A 21,384-nucleotide genomic window follows, 5' to 3' on the forward strand; every position below is an offset into this window, starting at 1 on the left:
GCACATTATTGTCTGAATTCTTGGATATTTCCACAATATAGAAACTGTTGTAAACGGTAGCTGCTCCTGTCCTGTGGTGTCAAACCAAGGGCCTGATTTTCAAAAAAAAGAGATGTGTTATCTGATTAAAACATTAATTAAAGCTAACGGTATGGTTCTGTGGCTCATGCCACACAATATGGTAAAATTTTGATTTGTCCAGGTAAAGTACACAACTAATGTTCAAAATAATGTTTTATTGATAATAAAAACAAGCAAGCGAAAGTTCGGGTGTCACTCTTAATTACTACATTCAAGTATAAAATCCCCTTCATAGTACACATGCATTTCCCTTAATATCCTTGAGATTGATTGCATCCATTGCATTTGCAACACGAAACAAAACTTGAGCAAAACCCAACCCTTAATGTTTCATTTAGCAATAAATTAACCACAATAATGTGATGTAATTCATACACTGACACTTTAAACAAAAGAGAAATCGAAAACTACAGCATCTAAGATATAGTTCTTTGTGGCCATTTTTCACTACATTACATACAGCTGTCTGAAAAAGACAACATGTTTTCATATTTAGCACTGTGTTGGTTTGGCATCAGATCGGTTTTATGAGTGTAAGAACAGCAGTAATTTATAAAGAAATGAACTGAGTTTCCACAGCATTGCCAGCAGCTTTGTAAGGCTATAAAGGAAGCCAGTTGTGAGAAAGACTAAAATCTAAGTCCATGGTTTTGTTGTTTCGATGTTAGCAAGTTAAAGGGGCACTGCACTGATTTTACAAATCAAGATTAATTCACTCTTCATGGTTAGCTCTCTACAGCCTGTGAAAACAGTGAAAAGGACAGTTCAGCCCAAATTTTAAAAATACATTTTCCTCTTCCCTGTAGTGCCATTTATCAATCATGATTGTTCCTTCCTGCAGTTGGCAGGCATAGTTCAGTAGAAATAAAATCATTCCTACATAAAACTGCTCATAACAAGGTCTTATCTTGAGTAACTGGGTCATGATTTCTGAAATGCGACATCGCTATTGAGTTTTTCAATCATGTTTTTTGCCACTTTGAGCTCTACAAGCTGAGTGCCATATAGCTCCATTATATTGAAGAGAAGGCAGACATCTCTACGACCGATTACTCCAACACTCTGCAACTCACACCAAAACAATCAAGATGAATAAATATCACTGCAGGTAAGAGGAAAATATGTACTTATGATTCTGGGGTGAGCTGTCCCTTTAACATATATAAGGTCCATTATGGCTCAGTGTTATCTCAGCTTCAAATCATTAAAGGTGCCCTATGGAGTTTTTTGTAAACAGAAAAAAAACAACTTTTGAGAGACTTTTTAAGTATCTGAAATCCTGCATTGTTCACTTTCATGTTTACTAGCTAACAGCATTCTTTCTCATCACTTGTGTTTCTTCTTTGTTGGCACCTTTCTGCTCACGTAGAGTACATGATACAAAGTACTAATACTCTAATCATGGCCGAAAACTCCAGTGCACCTTTTACAGCAAAAGCTTGAGATTTACCAAGCAGGGAGGGTGTAACATAACACACTGTCAAGTTGCATTATGGGAATTGTAGGCACCAGCGTTTCTGGAGCTTGACTTTAGACTATGACCACTTTGAAATACGACACTTTTGAGTCCACCAACTTGAGCAATACTAAATAACAGACATGCCCCTTTAAGACAACTGCGATATTTTTAAACATTATCGCCAAAGTTTTTACAATTCATCCTGAGGGGAACCTGAATGTCTAAATCGAATTTCAATGATGAGATATGTACTCCAAACCAAATCAGTGGACCAACTTGACTTAACCTCTATAGCCAAACTGCCAGCCAAATTAAAAAAAAACACAAAAAATAAAAACGTTAAATTCCTCCCAGTTTACCATTTCTTCGTCTCTCTTCTTTTTTTTTTTTTTTGCCCTGGAAACATTCTCCATATAAGGAGTTGCAAAAAAATAGCAAATAAGAGAACAGGTCTGTTTTTTTCAATCCAAACAGCCTCTGTTAATTCCATTTGAACTAAACGATGTCATCCTCTTGTAATTATGAAATGTTTCCTGGAATGCAGAGTCAGCAGGATCTCATTACACCTAAACCAATTACATAGCACTTAGTGTATCACGAAGGAACGAGAAAAGAAGAAAAGCTGCATCACAGAGGAATGGAGGGTGAAAATTTCACACTCACAACCAAAATATGAAAAGTTTGGTGTCTTCATAACGTTTCCCTTTTAGCTACTTTGCTCCCACTTTGCTGTGTTGGCTTTAAATAAAAGTCAGATGACCAAAGCCGAAGAAGGCTCGGCAGGTAAATGACTTGCAGAATATCTGTCGTAAAATTTTATTTTAAAATTGTGATTACCTTGTGACTGGATTAGATGCACAGCACAGCTACTTCATGTAGAGTTTATCTCACTCAGCGTCCCAGCATTATAAAAGACATGTGGACCCAGGAGGGGGGGCTATTGTGTCAGTATTTCATTGTAATCAAGAATGAATTTTTTGCACATGGCATGCTTTTGTGAGTGCAAGAGACTTCACAAGAGAGTGAAAGAACTTTTAAAGGATAAGGCTGGCATTGTTCTACTTTTTTATATTCATTAAATCCCATTAAAGACCAAAATTAGCAATGTGTTTGTCTGTCTGTATATTCTGGCTTCCTGTTTGTAGCGTTCAGCTTTAAGCCCATTGGTTCCTACTAAAGGTATTTAAACACCTCAAAACTATAGAGTTTCATGTTTTAAAAAAAAGTAGCATTAAACTGCCAGTCTCTGTAGTTTTTAGTAAACAAAGAGAAGGAAATAGTGCATTTATTGGGGACTATTTTAAGCAGCGGATTAATCCACATTTGGTGCTCTAGTGATTATTTGTGGCAGCAGGATGGCATATGGGGAATTTAGTCAAAATAAACTTAAGTTTATTTTGACTAGAGTAATAAAAGTGTATGTAACTCAGTGCATTATTGTGGCTCTATGATATTTTTTTGGACAATGACAGGGCTATATGGCGCAAAGGAAGAAGATATATCAGGCTTTGATTCGCATAATTAATTGTGTATTTTGGTCTTAATGGGACTTTGTGACATGAAATATATAGAATGCTGCCAGACTTAAACGTAAAGTCAGTTCATGCAGTTGGAGCAGCTGCAGCCAATGAAAACATGCCGTTGGGGAGATTTTTGTCTTAAAACCTGCAGCTGATTCCCGATAAAGTCAGTGTTATTTCTTATGATCTCTTCACACAGGCACTAGCAGTGGGGCCAATTACCCCTCTTTATATCACTGTAAACAGGCCTCAAATCATAAGTATTTTTTATGTGATTAACTCTATTCATCATTCCTCAAATAAGTCTGATTTAAGTATATTTTTGGTTCAGATTCATTTTGAATGTATGCGCACAAAACCTAAGAAAAGAGGCCAGGAATGAACCGAAATGAGGTATATGTTGTGCTCACACAGTACCTCCTAATGGCTTTTAATTCAGGTACAGATTAATGTTGAGATCAGTGTTTGGTTCCTGCAGCCACTAACAGGCTTCGTACAGACCAGTTGTAAGAAAATAAACATACCACAGTGTCAGCCTCTGTTTGCAGAGGCTGGGATACGTTCATCATCATCATCATCATCATCATCATCATCATCATCATCATCATCATCGCTGGATGATTCTTCCAGCCGTGAAGAGATTAACATCTCTAGCTCCTCATCCCCACCAGACATTAGTCAGATGCTGTCGTAGTCTGACTCTCGCCTGTTGGACTCAGCCATCCACTCGGCCCAAAAGAAGGTGATGGTGCCCAGAAAACCCACCACGACCAGGATGAGCAGCTGCCAGTGCAGCAGCAGGTAGTTACTGTAGAAGAAGGCCAGCGCGGCCATGATGGACTGTAGAGGAAATAAAACATGTTCAAACTGTAAAACTAAGTGGAGAAATCTGAAGTAAAAGTCATATAAATGGTACTAAGACGAGAGACACATATAAAGACTTCATTTTCGAAGTCTCAAAAAAAAAATCATCATTGTGGCCCTAAAACTTCATATGTCATATGTTACAGTTGTATTTCAAATGTCTTCTTCCACAATTTCTAACTTCTTTCAATCTATCGTCACAGTGAACTGCATTTGAAGCTCACCTGTATGAACTTGAAGGTGGCGAAGGCGGGGGCGCTGTTGTCGTGGAACGTGAAGCCGATGATGCTGAGGAGCTGAGTGTTGAAGCAGCTGTCACCCAAACCGAGCAGGAAGCTGCAGAACAACGCCACGCCGACACTGAGCCACACAACACACAAACAGTGACGTTAAAAAAGACATCGCGTTATCCAGTCACAAATTAAGAGATCCAAAACAAGCAGGTCTTATTGTGCATCAAACTACATCTGGATCTAAATGTTTAATAAAGCCAACTCAAACAATCTCGGCTGGTTTAAGAACCGCTTGTTCCTGAAACGCAGACCTGAGACATCCAGCACAGACAAATTAGTTCACAAAATTAGAAATTCAGAAAAACAAAATTGTAATGTTCAGTAACAGCACACGTTAGACTTCTAAGAAAAATATAACAGGGGAAAAAAAGTGCAAAGACAACTTTAAGCAGCACTGAGCTGAAACTTTGACACAAGTACAGATGAACTAAACACTTTGAACTCCTCTATGAGCTTCTTTTTATACAAGATGTAAAATAAGAAACATTTCAACTATGAAGTATTATTCAGTACTCTAGGTCAAATATTTTATAGGAAGAAAATACGACTTAGTTAGTTCAAGAGACAAAACAGCCTTCACATGATAGAATTATTGTTTGAATTGCTGTCTGCTCTGTCTGTATCACAAATAAACATAATTCTATGTGTGTGTTTGTTACCACAATAGCATCACAACTGTGCAAGATGCAGTCATGAAACTCCACAGGTGTGTACTTAGTTGACAAAGGCCAAGTTTTTTGATTGGATCTGGGCCATGGAAATAGCATATTTAGACTTGTGACTTCAACAGTGAATTTAACATCACATAAGCTGAATACTGTACAGGCCAAGACAAAATAGGATAAATTTGACATGAACTGTAAACTGACTCATGTTCACAGTACAAAAAGGAAAGAGGAACTTTGAGAAAGCAGTGTGTCAGCCTGACAGACTGACTGTAAGACTGGATTAGACTGAAATCAGCCTGATCAGGACTGTTCTGGTCTGGAGGGGTACATTCCCACCAGTCATTTAAACTTTGTAGAACAGAATTTTAAAACCATGCTCTAGACATCTTAATTTGCAACCATTTGTCTAATTAGTTCAGACATAAAATAAAATAAATAATCCTGAGTTACTGAAGTGAGCCTGGTCTAACTGACATACTGACTTACTAACTGTCTTACTTCAGGAAATACTCAGTTTGAGCGGAGCCCCTCACTGTGGTGTTTGTACCTGGGGGTGATGTAAGCCTTCAGATCTGTCCCTGCCTCCGGGGCTATTGGTGCATCGCTGGCGATGTTGAGGAAAATCAAATAAAAAGCAACATAGTGGGTGATGAGCCCCAGCAGCACCACTGGGTTCCTCCCAAAGCGGCTGCACTTGTTCAGCATCCCAAACACACCTCCTCCTGGCAGGACGGAGCAGAGGGGGGAAGGAAATAGATTATTAGCTGCTGCGTGATATTCATCAGGTCGTTTCCTCATTCTCTCTGTACTGCTTTCATGTGACAAACTGCATCATCAACACTGACAGGGAACATTTTACCACACAACGGATACTTCTACTTCAAGTATGTTTTAAAGGCAGGATTTTTACTTGTAGTACAGTATTTTCACACTTCTACTGAAGAAACCGATCTGAATACTTCTTCGATTAGTTTCAGAAATACAGTGAAGAAGGGACCCAGAAGACTCACCTAAAATCTCGCCTATGCCGATGCAGATGCCAGAGATGCCGATTAAACTCTTTGCATCTTGGCCGAACCGCGTCATGGCACCGATGCACGTCCCGTACACCCCGCTGTAGAAAGTGAGCTCCAGGCCTGACAGAGCAGACAGAGCAGAACACATGAATCCAGACTTGCTAATAAATCTTTCACACCTGAACACACCGTTCTCTTTTTTCACTCACCTGTGTATCCTGTGGAGAAGCTCAGCAGCAGCATCTCTTTGGTGCCGAACATTTTAAATGCTTTCACTGCAAAAGAAACGTCCAGGTTGATGTTATTATGCAAGGGTTAAAAGCTTATGAAGAGGATGTAGTTTTATTAAAAGCTTACCAAAAGCATCCAGAGCTTGTGACATGAGGCTCGGCTGAGGTGGGCTGAGAAGAGGAGGACAAAAGCTGATATAGATGATACAACTGCATGGATTTTTTTTTTGTCTAAAAGCTCCCTGTCCTTTGACCTTTCACAGCCTCATATTTTTTCTTGGACATATTCACCTTCCAGCTCATCCCTGAACTGGACTCGGTTGTCGTGGCAACTGAATCACAGCAGGTTGAAAGAGAAATGACGAAAAGAAAACAAAGGATAGCATTTACATTTAAAGGTCACCTGTCTCGTCCTGTTCCGAGATGAAAAAAATAGCATCTTTGCTCTGGGTGGAGATGACCCTAGCTCCAATCTGTCTTTAAAAAAAAACAAACCTCAAGGACATTTCCAGGATTTATTTTGTAGAAATCCTGTGAAATAGTGTGACTATTCCAGAAAAAAGGCTTAACAGGGGGCACTGTTAGACATATTGGGCCCCCCAGACAACAGCTCAACAGCGGTGATGAAATAAATATCTCCAATCAATGGTCAGTTCCAGGGTCCCTGTGCAGTAAATTATTTAGAAATCATCCCTTAAAGCTTTGCTACACTCAACAGATCTTGAATTCCACGAATTGGGAGCCACAGACCCAAAATATACTTAAGACAGAATGATCGTACCCCCTAGCAGCACATTTTACTCAACAGGGATGCTTTTCGAAGGACTTCAAGCTGTGGGAAACTCAGTAGAGCCTCCAGTAGGGGTGGTGAACATGGGCACATTTTTCTTTTTTTAAACAGACAAATATTTAGCCTGAGCTCAGCTTATCCTCATGGAAAGGGCCTAATTAGGATCCAGCTTGTTTAAACAGCACATTTAATAATTATGAAGTAGGCTTGGGGCAGGGTCGCAGTATACCAGAGTATTTAGAAATCCTGATTCATCATTAGAAATACAAACGCTCATGTTTCTATTAAACTGATATGGAGGAGCTGTACAGAGGCAATATATTTTATGTAGTGCACAGCATGTACCACCAGAGAACTGTCTGTACTGGTGGAACAGGCAGCTAAGCTTGGAAACATGAGCAGTACCAGTGGTGGGGATAACATTACAGGCAGAGATAGAGAGATTTCAGGAAAAATCCATCTCACATTTAACTCTGTGAATTCAGGATTTATTTTTGACCAACCCAGAGCTGGTGATTGTTGAAATAATGGACTACCTAACTCAACGTATAAGAACTCATTTATGTTAAACGTTCGAACCATGGATGGACAGAGCCTTCATCGAGGCAGTGTAGCATAGTTCAAGTGAGATCGAAAGTCATGATGTATTTACTGTCTCTGTCTAAAGGGACAAAATTACGACCTCCTTCACTATCCTTCACTAAACTTTTGACTCTGCCCTCTAGTGCCATCTATTGGCTGTATATCTGTCATCATAAAGGACGCATGGAAATATGAGGGCAGTGACGTTTACAATGTTTGAAACGGACAAATTCATTTCCAATGTAATGGGAGTAGAAATTAGTCTTCATAAGACTAACAGACAGTTTTGGATCAGTTTATTTTGTTTTTGTCTAGTTTGAATGTTTTATGATAGCTAACATGGCAATTAAGCTACTGAGTTTGCTGTAAGAGAGAAACTTTAACTCATAAGGAATAGCTGCATTTCTCTGTTTAATAAGGATAAAATGTGTAAGAATATCAACATTACTAAATGTAATGAAAAACTGTATCCTGTAACTCAACTTTTTGAATTTTGCATCATAGACATAGCCTTCACATTCTATACACTTCCGCTTTTATGCATCCACACCTGCGACACAAGAGGAAGTCTCACAGCATGTAAGACATAGATATGATAAATAGGAAATGACAAGGTGTGAAGTGGCTAGTTATCAGGGTGGTAAACTGTCAGCCAATTCAGACAGGACGCAACCCTTTGTTTCAGCTTCCTTAACCTTTTGTTTGACTTTCTCCATCCACATGCTGTACCAAAACTGTATATATACTTGGTGTATAGTTCTGTCTTGGCATCTCATGATCAGACCCCTGGTTGTGTAGATGCCTTTTTGTACAAAAGCTGCTTTAATAAAACCCGCACAGACATTTTGTGTTTTTTCCCTCTATTGGTCTCTCTTTGATAAATAGGTCTTTAATGACACTGACAATTTAACAGTTTATTTATTAGACTGAAAAAGATTAGAGACATAGTGAACTCACTGATCGAAGGGGATGAGTGGTATGAAAAAAAAATCTGTTGTTGTATGTCACTTACGAGTGATAAAGTTTGTCATGGCTTGTACGCAACATAGAGTGACAAAATACCATGCTTCCAGGCCTCATGCGAACCCCTCTAAAAACTCACCTTGCTGTGGAGCTGCTCTCTATGCATTCAGCCTGCACATCAGCAGAAGCAGCAGGTTCAGGGTCAGGCTTCCGGATCAGAAAGAAAAGGAAGCAACCCACCAGACTGATCACCGTGAGAGAGATGAACACGGTCTTGCGGTCTTTTTCTGAGACACAAAACATGAGTCACACGCTTAAAATGAAACTTCTTATGAGAAGTCCGCACGGGAACTATGAATAGCAACATATGAATATGGAGGCAGTGATTGCCTCTTACCTGTTATGTGAACGTGTCCATGCCAGGCACAGTATATGTACAGATTTCCAAAGAATAAGCTGCGGAGAGATGATGTTTGCATTCAGAGCTCAAAACATGCACCAAACAACACGGTTCCAAATAAAAGTAGATTCAGGTTACATGTTGGCAAAAAAGTTTCACCTGAACTGCAGCAGCGCCCAAAATATGCCACTATTTCTTCCAATGGTGGTATCAGTGGAGTTTATGGCAAGCACATTTCCCTGAGCTGTCCACAAGACTAAAACAGGGAAAAAATCGACAATATGAATATTGAGAATTTTCCCTAATATGGCATGGTCATTAGATGATGATACTTTACCTGCAGCTGCTATTCCAACCAACACTGATGCTGTGTAGAAGCTCCACGTGTACGGGTAAATGAACATAGCTATGTAACCGCTGTAGAAAACAACATTGCAAGACATTACAAGCCAGAATGTGCATGAAAAAGGACAAGGCGGGGGTTGTGTTAGTCAGTGTGGGCTTACCTGTACAAAAGCCCACTGAAAAACATGGATAGCTGTGGTCCAATTACAGTCACCACTGAGGGGGCAATCAGGTTGGATGCAGAGAAAACGCCATAGATTATGGCCATGCTAAAAACAACAGACAGCAGTACAGTTAATGCATACAGTGACAGACAATGTGTAGACAATCCAGCACATGGACAAACTTTGAGAGAAGATGCTTTGTGATTTAGATATAGACTGATGCGTTTTTGGAGGGTCTTTCCCCCAAAGATTTCAAAGATTTTCTTTTTGTAAGTGACCATGTATGTTGTTTCCTGGAACCTTGATGACTGATGCAAACTGAACTCAGAGCAAACTTTGTTCCCTGAAATGGTTTACCTAAGATTCAATTATCCTTCAAGGAATTCTTGGGTGCCAGATTTGATTATAGAAGGTGCCACCAGGTCTGTGTCAATGCTGGGAAAGTCTGGCTCAGAATCCAACTAACAGCCAAAACTGGTTCCACAGCATGTAGTGTTGTCTTAACATCTGCACAGATGTTGTGTACTAGAGAATCTGAAAAAAACAAACTATAATCTTCCAACCTTGTGTATCCGCTCCCATGGAATTCTGTGTTATTGAAGCTCTTTATTACAGTTTGCTGTAAAATGAAGACAGAGGACAGTTTAGGACTTAAGACATGTATTTTATCACAAATTTAGTGAGATCAATCCAGAATGTAGCAAATGCAACCTACCTCTATATTGCCACACGTTTGAAAAGCAGTGAACATAAACATAAATCCAAAGCCTAGGATGATGATGTTCAACAGCCTTTTCCCCTCTGGACTCATTTTTGCAGTATACTTGCTTATTCCTTGAGGAAGTGAAAAATAAAAATCTACTGGAGTGAACAGCACATCTGAGAATATAAGAAGAGAAGCAGACATCTAAAAAAAAGCAGCTTTATTGACTCATAAGAACACTTGTTGAAAAGTAACAATTGTCACACCAAACTTCATTCAAAAAAGTCTTCTTTATCACAGATACATAGGCATGTACAAGACTTTGATATTTATAAATGTTTCAAGACACTGTTTTGATTCGACATCAAACACTGATAATATCGGCACATAAGAGATCAACATAACAGTAGTATATTTCAATAAAATAATAACTTTAAGTATAAATCCCTACTTCGCGCTGCCACCTGTTTCAGTGTGTTGTGGTGGATAAAGAACCTAGAATTAGCTATCTTACTTAAAGCTATGCTTAAAAGAAGTCTTGTTAATTGGTAAACTGTATGCCGAATCATAAAATGGATCGTTTGGATAGCAATAGCACCTAACCGTGTGCTTTATCAGACATTAGATTTGACAATAAGCATCGGAGTGTTTAATAGTTAGATTTTTAAAAGAGGTTTGTCTCGGTGTTTACTTCTTTAACTGAGGAAGGTCGACACAAAATCTTATGACAAGCGACAGATGTGTCTTTTCGTTGGTGTAATGTCAAATTTGAGAAAAAAACTGTAATGTCTGACACAAAACAACTTACCAAAAATGCTGAAGCTGTTTAGCTAACCCCTCTGGCTGCTCCTCTTTGTGCGGACTCAGGGTGTTATTAGTAACATAGTTAGCTCTTTGTGAAAGTCCCGATATCATCAACTATTCATCTTCTCCGTGTAGTTTCTAAACTAACTTGAACATGTTGGTTCCCGTCGTGTAAAAGAGAAAATACGGAATACTTTTGGAGCACCGGTAGACAGGACTTGCCAGAAACTGGAAGAGGGCAGTCATGTGAATGAATCAGCTGACTGTAGTGCTATCATTTGCTTACTGCGCCTGTAGCATTAAATCGTCGATTTACAAACGTTCAAAGCGGAGAGCGTTCACTAACAGTGAATCTGCTTAGACCTATCCAGTAGTGTTGCTTGTTTTTATGAAAATGGATTCTACTTCCGGTTAGTTGTTTATTAGTTGCACTTCACACTAAGCCAGGCGTAAATAACTACTTTAAAAATACGTCCGTTGATACGTTTTACAAGTATCAAATATTTTCTTAGAAAATACCCAAACGCTTTTGACCTTATGGGGGTAACGCTACGGCTGGTAAACCAATAAAACTACTTCCGGTTTGCGCAAATACAAAAAATAAAAACGTTGCAGTGTTTGTTGTCACAAACTGCAATATAAGGGATAAAAGCACAAAAGTAATTTTCTAAAACATTTCCCCACTGTATCTAATAACTTAGATTAATTTATTTTTCCCATGATGTGTTAATCAATTTATTTCATTTTATTTTGCTCTTTAAATCTTTTTGCTTTATTATAACATTAAGATGTTCACTTTTTAAATTTTTTTTACTTTGCTGTTGTTTGCTATGGCCTTTCATTTTTACTTCCCTGCAATTACTGAATATGTATTTTGCCATACCTGTTCTGTACATTTTAAATATTTTTTTAAGCCTGAAATAATCTCTCAATTTTTATTTTTATTTTTGATATATATGTATGTATATGTATGTATATATATATATATATATATATATATATATATATATAGATAGATAGATAGATAGATAGATAGATAGATAGATAGATAGATATTGAATATATATTTATGTATTCTGTATGTATGTATTCTTTCATGCTTATTGTAGTTTTCTACTATTCCTGGTTTACATCTTTATATTTGAAATACTTGTCTTTACTGTTAAATTAGTTTTCTATTCATATGTGTATGTTATGCACCAATACTCTACAGCTAATTCCTTGTATGTGAAAACCTGCTTTGAGTTAAGCTTGATTCTGATCTGAGTATAAATTTAAGGTACTTGAACTTTTGAGTATTTCGATTTGTGGTGCTTCTTTTTCTAACTACTGCAATACATCTTGGATGTAAATATTATACTTTTTACTCCACTACATTTGTGTGCATCTTTAGTTACTTTTAAGATGAGTTTTTCACCCCCTTCCTGTCACATGAAAACCATGCATCCATGTAGAGACATGGATTGTGGATTTGGAACGATTGTGGTAAACAGAAGTATAAAGTGCTCCTGAATGTGTTGAAAAAAAAATCTCCTTCTTGGGCTAAATAAATGATTTAAAAGCCCTTGGATCAGCTGGAAAATGTTTTGTCACAAAGCTGAAAACTAACTGTAGAAATGTGTGGCTCTTACAGGACAGCCTTGCTATAGACATAATCTTACAGAATATATATTGCTGCAGATTTAACTACCCAACAGTATAAAGGAGTTAAAATACAGAAACCTTAAACATACATACTAATGCAACAGGAATATTAATCCAGAAACATCAGATATAATAGTGAAACACAGAGGGAGCTGCACAATAACTACTTTTACATGTCATATTTGAAAGTACATTGTGCTTATTATACCTGTATACTTTTAGTCAGTGAGGGTTTTGAATGCAGGACTTCCAGGAGTATATTCAGTGAGGTATTAGTACTTCTACTGAAGATTAAGATCTGAATACAAAAAACAACATAGTTTTTGTCTCTAAATTTATTTTCCCCCTATTTTTTTGCAATTATTGTCAAAATTGAATTATAGTAATTTTTTTCGTGTTTGTTTTAACCTAAGATGTGTTTGAGTATGTGAAGAGCACTGTGCTGCTGTTGTTGTCAATAAAATCTTTTCTTTTTAATAATCTGAATACTTCCTTCAGTGCTGCTTTTTTTGGATTTTGAAGCATGTTGTTGCCATGAAGATGTACATGTACACCCCCGAAATAAAACTGAGAAATGAAAAAAAAAGAGACCATCGTAGACAAAAACACTGAATCTTTAATGAAACTCACATTTTCATCCATGACCATTATGGGGAGAAAAAAAAAAAAAAACACTTCATCTTACAAAGGGCGAGACTGCAGCAACCGTACCACTGGTAGTCACAGGAGCATTCTGGAGAATACTGGATACATCCAAGCACTCAGCAGAGCAACACGCCACCTTAACAGCTAACCAGCAATACTCAACTGCTACACAACTGCGCCTAGTGCACAAAACAAACATACAAGCAGGATTAGGATAGAAAATTTCAGAGAAAAAAAAAAAAAAAACACTTTGTCTCGAGTCCAGTAAATGGCGTCCTGTAAGATTTGAAATAAGATTTAAGGAGATGAGCAGATTTGTGATGACCTTTCGCTGACCTGAAACAATCTTCATACTGATAGCCTGCACATCACCGCTGTCGCTTCACTGTATGTTACATTTAACACATTGGAGTTAAAATTATTTGCTGTCCTGTCTAAACAAAGACACCCTGAGCCGCTTAAAAGCAAGGATCATAAAGGGGCCGGTGACTTCATTATGTTCTTAAGGGTCGGTTTTCATGAAATGTTTCCACCGATATGAGAACAATAATAAAAGCAAATTTTAAAGGTCCTTGTCCAGTAGTTCCTTTTGGATTTATTTCTTGTTGAGTAAGAAATAAAAAGTAGCAAATGACGCTCCGTTGTGTCTAACGAACCTGACTGTGTGTGTTCACAACACAGGCATGCATCAAAAAGCCGGGTTAACGTGTTAGCAAGATAACTTTGGGTTTAATTCTAGCTTTCTGGCATCGTGAAGCTGGCTCACTCACTACTTTAGATCACCATGGCTGATGCAATAAAATAAATCTACATTTCTGCACGATGTCAACGTGGACGGGAGCACTATATTAGGTAAAAAGGGAGACTGTAAAAAACAGACTGATTAATTATCAAAAGAAAAGAAAACCAGATACTATTTGGATGATTATTAAATTGTTTGAGTTAACAAAAACATTATAGACCAAAAAAACTAAATCTAGACAATGATCGATAGATTAACTGATAATAAAAAAGCGTCAGTTACTAACATCTTTGTTTTCAGAAATAATATTGTAGGATTACAGTTTATTTCTTTCATTATTAATCATCACTGGATCGAGTCAGCTGGTGCCACAGGTGATCCAGGATCAATGTATCAAATCAGGAAAGTCAAAGGAAACTGGACTGCACTCGCTTTTTGATACAGGCCCATCAGGAAATGAACGTAAAGAAGAGGGGCGACTCTTACAAACAGAACTCGTGTATTATCCTGTCGAGATCACAAAACCAGGTCAGAACAGTATTCCCTCTCCACACTGAACCAGATTTTTAAAACCAGAATAAAAACAAAAATCACAGCACATCCATGAAATGACAACGCTTTCTTTGTGACCAAATGAATAAAACAAACCAAAGCATGGAAGACAATAATAATAACCTTTTACAGCACGACACTGTTGCTTGCGCTGGATTCAGACTTGGACTTGAAGCGGTCAGTCTTCACCTGAAATCTGTGAGAACAGCACAAGTTAGGATACAGAACGTAATGTCAACGAGAACCTTTTTTTAAAAAAAGCTGATACTAATCAGCTGGGCACATTTAATGAGCTGTGAAATGACCACACATTTATAAAAATATACTGATATACTGCATTTGTAAGGTTTAGTTCCACTGATAATTAAATGATTATTAGAATTATCTACATCATCAATGCCACAAACATCCCTATACGTCCTCTGTCAATCCTAAATTCATCCTGCGGCTGTAATTTTAAAAGACATTTCTGCACATATATATATATATATATATATATATATATATATATATATATATATATATATATACACTATATTCTGTAGTTACTTTTACAAAATGCACAGCTCACAGTTTTTGCTGTTGATTCTCAGAAACCTACATCAACAACAGTGTTCTTGTGCTGTGTCCAACGTCTTTCACAAGCTTTCTGACCCTATAAAACTTCGGCAAATTAGCTCAATTTCTTTTGAAAACATGGGGAAAATGGCAGTGAGCAACTTGGCAAGACAAGATGCATTGCAATAAGCAGAAAGTGACCAAAATAAGACCTGTTTTTCTTGTGTTTTTTGGGGGGTGGATTATTTTCTTGTTTGTTTTTTAATCTCTTTTTTTGTTGTTATTATTGGGTAATTTCCTTGTAACTATTTTCCCTGATTTCTTCCAAATTTTCTGACCATGTCTTGTTAAATTGCTCACCAGACTGCCATTCTACCTGAACGGCCCGCTTCTTGAGGTTTTTAGGTGTTTTTTAAAATTCACATAATGTTGCAAATAGAACTGATACCATTTACCGATGAAAACTGATGACCGACCATTTTCATTATGAACACAACTTCTAAGTCATTTTAAGCAGAAATGCATTCTCTGGAATCACCGTCTCAAGGAGGCGAGGATCTGCCGCTTTTCCTTTTTCATATCACAAACTGAATGTTTTTGAGTTTCGGATTGTTGGTCGGACAAAACCAGACATTTAAGGGACATCATCTGGGAACTTGTAATGAGCACGGTCACTATTTCGTGAGACAACAGAGACCACACAATTGAATCGAAAAAAATAAGAGGCAGATTAAATATCTCCTGTGTGGGACGTAGTGTCATCTAGCAGTGAGGTTGCAGAAATGAAACTTGTCCTGTGTGCCAAGTTTGTAGAGCTATGGTAGCTGACACAAAAACACAGAAGGCCTTATCCAAGGTGAGTGCTTGATTTGTCCATTCTGGGCAACTGTAGAACATGGCAGACTATAAATATAAATCTACGGTAACGAAAACACACATATTTTTTGTTTCAGTTGATTAAATTGCTTTGTGAGTTTAGTGTGTTTTGGGACGTGCTACATGTTACACATCAAACAGTATTGATTTGGTTTTTGAATAGTTGATGCTTCAGGCTGATTCTTGCAGGATATGGAAAGTTTCCTATCTGAATATGGCCCTCTTACCCCACTAGAATCTGTTTTTTACTTACAATATATTGCATGACAATGTGGTACAAGCATAGATGTTAGAAAATGGAACTGACATGAAAGGAAGACAAACCTTAGCTCCACCAAAGCATCAGCGTCCCCCGACTGGGGACGAGACCTGGAAGACAGTTCATCAAGTAGCGGATACACACACACGTACCTCAACACCAAACCCCAACACTGACTGCCTCCACCCCGCTGCACAGAAACCCTCACCAGCAGCAGGTGGGCCGAGGGCGGCTCACCACATACCGTCTAACTGCTCATACTGCCTCAGCTCAGCTCAAACTCCACTTTAGCAAACAGGAGGCCGCAGCTTGGGAAGGAGAAAATTCCAGATTTGATTTACCATCAGAACTGTTCTTCAAAAACACTTAGCTTAGTATTCAGTGAAAATTCTGAGTACTGTGTATGACAGGACATGTGACTATGAAGGAGAATGAAAAAAATGATCCCGCATTGCAACTTTACGGGGGGAAATTTGTGTTTCAGCAACTTCTATATTTAAAAGTATGATGAGATTAGTTAAGATAAGTTTTTAAAGTTTCAGTTTTAAGGGGTAATTAGGTCTCCCATCCTGGCACTAACAGCTATTAAAAAAAAGACACCGGAATCAAAACAAATCTCTTATGTCCTGTGCAACAGAGACATCTAGTCAAATCTCACCTAATGTGGAGCTCTATGGGGTTTCGCCTCCATTTTCTGCTGCGGACTTGGGCTGGCTTTTAGATCTCGATCTGGATCCTCTTTTGGAAGAAGGGGTGCGGCTTCTGGACCTGGACTTGGACCTGGATCTAGATCTAGATCTGGAACGAGACTGGGACTTGGCCTTGGCCTTCTTGTTCCTTGGAGAGCGAGACTTGGATCGGGAGTAAGACCGGGACCTGGATCTGCTGTAGCGGGAGCGGCTTCTGGAACGAGAGCGGCTCCTGCTGCGGGACCTGCTGCGTCTTCTGTGTCTCGGGCTGGGGGAAGAGCTGGGTACATTCAGTGGGTTGGGTTATCATCTATGACATGAAAACAGCTGGAACTGAACTCAGTAAAATGTGTACTGGGATGGTGCTCATGAACTCAAATGATACAGCAGAGATATTAAACAGACTCAATTTGAGTTCAGTAACCTCTCCACTAAAAGATTAAATGGACAAATTAGATGGCATTAGCAGACAATACATCCTGAAGCACACTAACTTAAAATCTGTTTTTCAAAACATATGTCTCAGATTGTGGCTGCTTGGCTCAAACATTACAAAATCGCTAAAATAATAAATGTGCTGTACAGTTATGGATGAGTAGGTTGTCCTGGAAAAATCGGCATTCAAATGATCCACTAAGATATTGAATATTATTGACAATCTGAAAAGTTACAAGTGAGCCCCACTTCTCATACAACCCTCCAAGAATAACGATTTTGTAAAAGAAACCGATGATTTCAGAAATGGTTACTTACAACTAATTGGTGCCGATTTGCTGAATGACTCTTGCGGGTTCGAAAAAAATACTTCGCTTTTGTTCTATGAGAAAGTGTACTGGTCTGCACACCGACGGCAACCTGAACATGCAAATCCTTCAATGGAGTCCGGCGTCCACGCGACTTTAAGATGGCTATCTAACTAGCTGTTGCATTCTTACCTTCTGCTCCGCCGTCCGCTGTACCTCCTGGTCGGTCCTCCTCGACGGCCTCCGCCACCTCCACCGCCTCCACCTCCACCACCGCCTCCGTAGTGGGAATCTGGGGGTCTGCCGTACCGGGCCATCTGAACTCGCAGCTCCCGTCCATCCAGGAGCGCGCCGTCCATGGCGTCCATCGCGTCCTCGGCGTCCCGTTTGTCGTGGAACCGCACAAACGCGAAACCCCGGCTTTCTTTCGTGTAGCGGTCTCGGGGTATATAGACGTCCCCTACCCGACCATACTTCTCAAATACCCGTCTGAGAGTTTCGGGCGACGTCCGGTACGTTAAGTTGTCCACTTTGAGGGAAGTCATGCCGTCGACGTCTGGCGGAGGCCTACCGTAACTCATGGTGATTAACCTGTAAGGCCTTGCAGCCTTCCTCAAAATAGTTTATATCTGGGCTACAATTGGGCCTACCTGGTTGTAAAAGTCCACACAGACACACACGGGAGTGCACTTTACACGGGCTCACCTCGTCTGTGCGAAATTTATGGCTGCACAGCCTCAAAATACCTGACTTCTTCACACAACTCCGCCCGCCTCGCGCTCAACTCTGCCCTCAGTGTGATGCTGCTTCTTCTTCTTCAGAAATAAGGCGCTCCTCTGTGTCACATTTGCCCTGTATCTGCCTCACCAGCGCCCCCCAAGGAATCTTTAATTTCCAATGATAAACGTGCCGTACCAAACACAGCAACAAGCACAGATGAAGTATTCAGATCCGCGACTTAACCCTTCGAAACCTGAGAAAATTGACTTGATTGCTTTCAAAAACACGAGACGAAGGCAGTAAGATTAACATAAGCAATAATTAAGTAAAAAAATGTAAGCAAATAACCTGAAAATAAGCAAAATAATAATAATTAAAGAACAAAAAGAACAAAATCCTTTCCTTCCTTTTCTTCATCTGCCCATCTGATCCTTCTTTCCTTCCCCATTTTATAACTCAACTTTTTGTTGGAAATGTATTGGAGAAAAAGTGAAAGTTGACAGAAATATAAAAAATACAGATACTCCCAAAAAATACTTAGGTAGATGTAGCAAAGTATAAGTACTTTGTTTCATTACATGACTGGCTAAAATTACTGACATCAATAAAGAAGTTCCTGTTGGATGGGGGGGTAGGTGCTTGTGCAGTATTCATTTGTGGCATACATTTATTTACCACTCAAATGCATTTGCTGCAAGATTTTTCACAGTTTGGTTCCTCAGATACAACAACGCAGCTTCTTTTCCAAAAAGAAATGTTAACATTTTCCTTCGTTTTTTTCTTTCCTGATATGTTTTAACAGTGTTGGAGCATGTGCACTCAGTGAGGGGGGTTTTCTTTATTTAAGTGAAAAGCAATTACAAAACCTTTGAAAAAAACCTATTTTTAAGCAAGCATGTTACACAAACAATATGTCTTGTGGTTTGATGGGTGAAATCAGAGCGCATGCACCATTTACAATGACTGACTTGATTTATTTGTGAGTTTTTCCAAGTTTAATTTTATTTTATATCACCAGAACCTGGCTGTGTTTATGATGTTATTAATTAGAGCTGAGGGGGTGGACTCAAGCATGGACACAGAACACAGGGCATGCATTCAAAGAGAATGAGATTTATTTTGATGCAATGGGGACCTATATATGTTATAGAAATATATAGAAAACCCCCGGTCACAATAGAAAATCCCACTACATCTCCTCTGCTCCTAAAGCTCTATCTGTACTCTGTGGGCAGAGAGAAGGATTAGCAAAGTCATATGTGTACAGTGACAATGATCTGCTCTGTAGTGTGAAGAATCAATAATATTCATTCAAAATACTTACCTACAGATCCAGAGTTACATTTTGATAGACCTTTAACAGGGCCCCTGTCTCGCCCTGTACAAACTTTATGCAAATATATCTAAAGAATCGTCTAATAAAAATAGATCGGTTTGGTCTTAGGGACTTAGATGTAGAAGTTTCTGATGATGACTGGGAGATACACTCTCTGGAGGCAAAGACAGATTTTCAACACCATATTTCAACTGATGAAATTTAAAAGGATGATGCATACCTACATAACTCTCTCCCTGCAACATCACTTTGATAAAACAATAATAATACTGATTTGTGTATTAAATGTGGACTAGAATAATGCACATTACCTCTTCAGGTACTTTCAAATACAGCATTTTCTCAAATTAAATACACCCTCTTTTACAGACGCCACAACCTCTTTGGGAATTGAAAACCTTTAACCTATAGCAAAAATGACATAACGCTCTATCTGAAGCCAGGAGATCATGTAGAACTGCATGATACTTGCCAACGTATCCCTGAATATATGGCTGACACTTGTGCACATGTTCCCAGTCTCCTTCAATCTCACTTGAAAGGAAAATATCGTGATGTTGCAGATTAAGTAACATTCAAAGGTGGGACAAAATCATTGTTATGCAAATCACAAGTAAGTCCAAAGTCTTTGCACTCAAGCCCCAGATTGAGTCTGACGAGTCCCAAGTAATAAACTTTGAGTTTTGAGTCCTAATCAAATCATAATGCACTCCTCAATAAAAGTAATAATGCTTACATTTTATATTTGCAAAAATCATGAATGCTTTTAAAAATGTGCATTTATGATTTGTTAAAAAGTTTGTTAGCTTAAAAGCTAATGTGAACCAATCATTAGCACGCTGCTCAATGTTCATATTAACTACAACTTACATTTCTTTGTGCAACTTGAAGTGTCTTAGAAGCTGGGAGTTGTGCGTCATCTAATTTTCAGCCTGTAGGTTTTGCAAACTGCATTTTGTTGCATTCTTTGTACATTAACGATATGCTTGGGAGAAGGTATTGAGTATTTTTACATCAAAACACTCAAGTCTCACTGCAGTCTCGAGTCATTGGTATTAATGTCCAAGTCGAGTTGTAAGTCTTTTTAAAATTTTCTCAAGTCGAGTCTAAAGTCATTAAATTTGTTACTTGAGTCTGACTCCAGTGCAGATCACGTGACTCAAGTTCACACCTCTGCGAATATTATTCAGCATCATAAATGATAATTGTAGGTTTTTGTTATGTTTTTATCTGTTTCAATGTGTGAAAACCTTTTTATGAATATTTGTTGAATTATTTCTAAAAAGAACAAAAACAATAAATATAACCACAAAAATACAGAAATGTTTTTTTTTCTTGATCTTAATTTATTATATTTAACATTTATGTAGCCAATTCACCTAAACTGTGCATATTTGTGTATGGGAGGAAACCGGAGCAACCCGGAGTAAACCCATGCACACACGGAGAGAACATGCAAACTCTACACAGAGAGAGGACCAGAGCTGGACTCAGTCCTTTCTCTGTGAAGCTACAGTGCTAACCACTGCGCTTCCGTGCAGCCCGAAGACTGAAACCATCTGTGAATAAATAGAAGACGTTGTGTTGTGGAATTTAGAGTGAGAGAAAATACCAGCAAATGGTGAGGTCCCCCTCACACTAATGCAGAGAGGAGGTTCACCGGGAGGAAGTCTGGTGAACCATCACGATACACCTTACTTCCCTCCAGCACCCACCCGCCCACCCTGTCCTCCCTGCA

General features: G+C 38.7%; 2 protein-coding genes across 7 annotated transcripts; both read right to left on the reverse strand.

Annotated features, from left to right (window-relative positions):
• Nucleotides 1–216: 216 nt before the first annotated feature.
• On the reverse strand, nt 217–11,410 carry mfsd11 (major facilitator superfamily domain containing 11). 2 transcript variants are annotated; one of them, XM_042504539.2, is made up of 14 exons: nt 10,887–11,410; nt 10,091–10,209; nt 9,939–9,994; nt 9,373–9,480; nt 9,204–9,283; nt 9,026–9,122; nt 8,864–8,922; nt 8,606–8,753; nt 6,259–6,302; nt 6,111–6,176; nt 5,896–6,021; nt 5,433–5,607; nt 4,149–4,284; nt 217–3,900 (listed from the first exon to the last, which is right to left on the reverse strand). In XM_042504539.2, the coding sequence occupies exons 2-14, from the start codon at nt 10,184–10,186 to the stop codon at nt 3,739–3,741; spliced, it is 1,353 nt and encodes a 450-aa protein (XP_042360473.1). In that variant the 5' UTR covers nt 10,187–10,209; nt 10,887–11,410; the 3' UTR covers nt 217–3,738. The 2 variants fall into 2 exon arrangements, with proteins under 2 accessions (XP_042360473.1, XP_042360472.1); XM_042504538.2 differs by having other exon boundaries at nt 10,091–10,254; nt 10,887–11,408.
• A 1,712-nt stretch (nt 11,411–13,122) lies between these two features.
• On the reverse strand, nt 13,123–18,420 carry srsf2b (serine and arginine rich splicing factor 2b). Of its 5 annotated transcripts, none has more exons than XR_015779625.1 (4): nt 17,783–18,419; nt 16,817–17,127; nt 14,589–16,466; nt 13,123–13,350 (listed from the first exon to the last, which is right to left on the reverse strand). XR_015779625.1 is itself a non-coding variant. In XM_088091022.1 (3 exons), exons 1-2 carry the CDS (start codon nt 18,169–18,171, stop codon nt 16,830–16,832), a joined length of 675 nt encoding a protein of 224 aa, XP_087947148.1. In that variant the 5' UTR covers nt 18,172–18,420; the 3' UTR covers nt 13,123–14,661; nt 16,817–16,829. The 5 variants fall into 5 exon arrangements, 3 of the variants coding, with proteins under 3 accessions (XP_087947148.1, XP_042360515.1, XP_087947147.1); XR_006106699.2 differs by having other exon boundaries at nt 14,589–14,661; nt 17,783–18,418; XM_088091022.1 differs by having other exon boundaries at nt 13,123–14,661; nt 16,817–17,115; nt 17,783–18,420.
• Nucleotides 18,421–21,384: the final 2,964 nt, after the last annotated feature.

Source organism: Plectropomus leopardus, chromosome 18 (assembly GCF_026936395.1).
Source record: "Plectropomus leopardus strain MGB_pleo_1.0 chromosome 18, ASM2693639v1, whole genome shotgun sequence".
NCBI lineage: Eukaryota > Metazoa > Chordata > Actinopteri > Perciformes > Serranidae > Plectropomus > Plectropomus leopardus.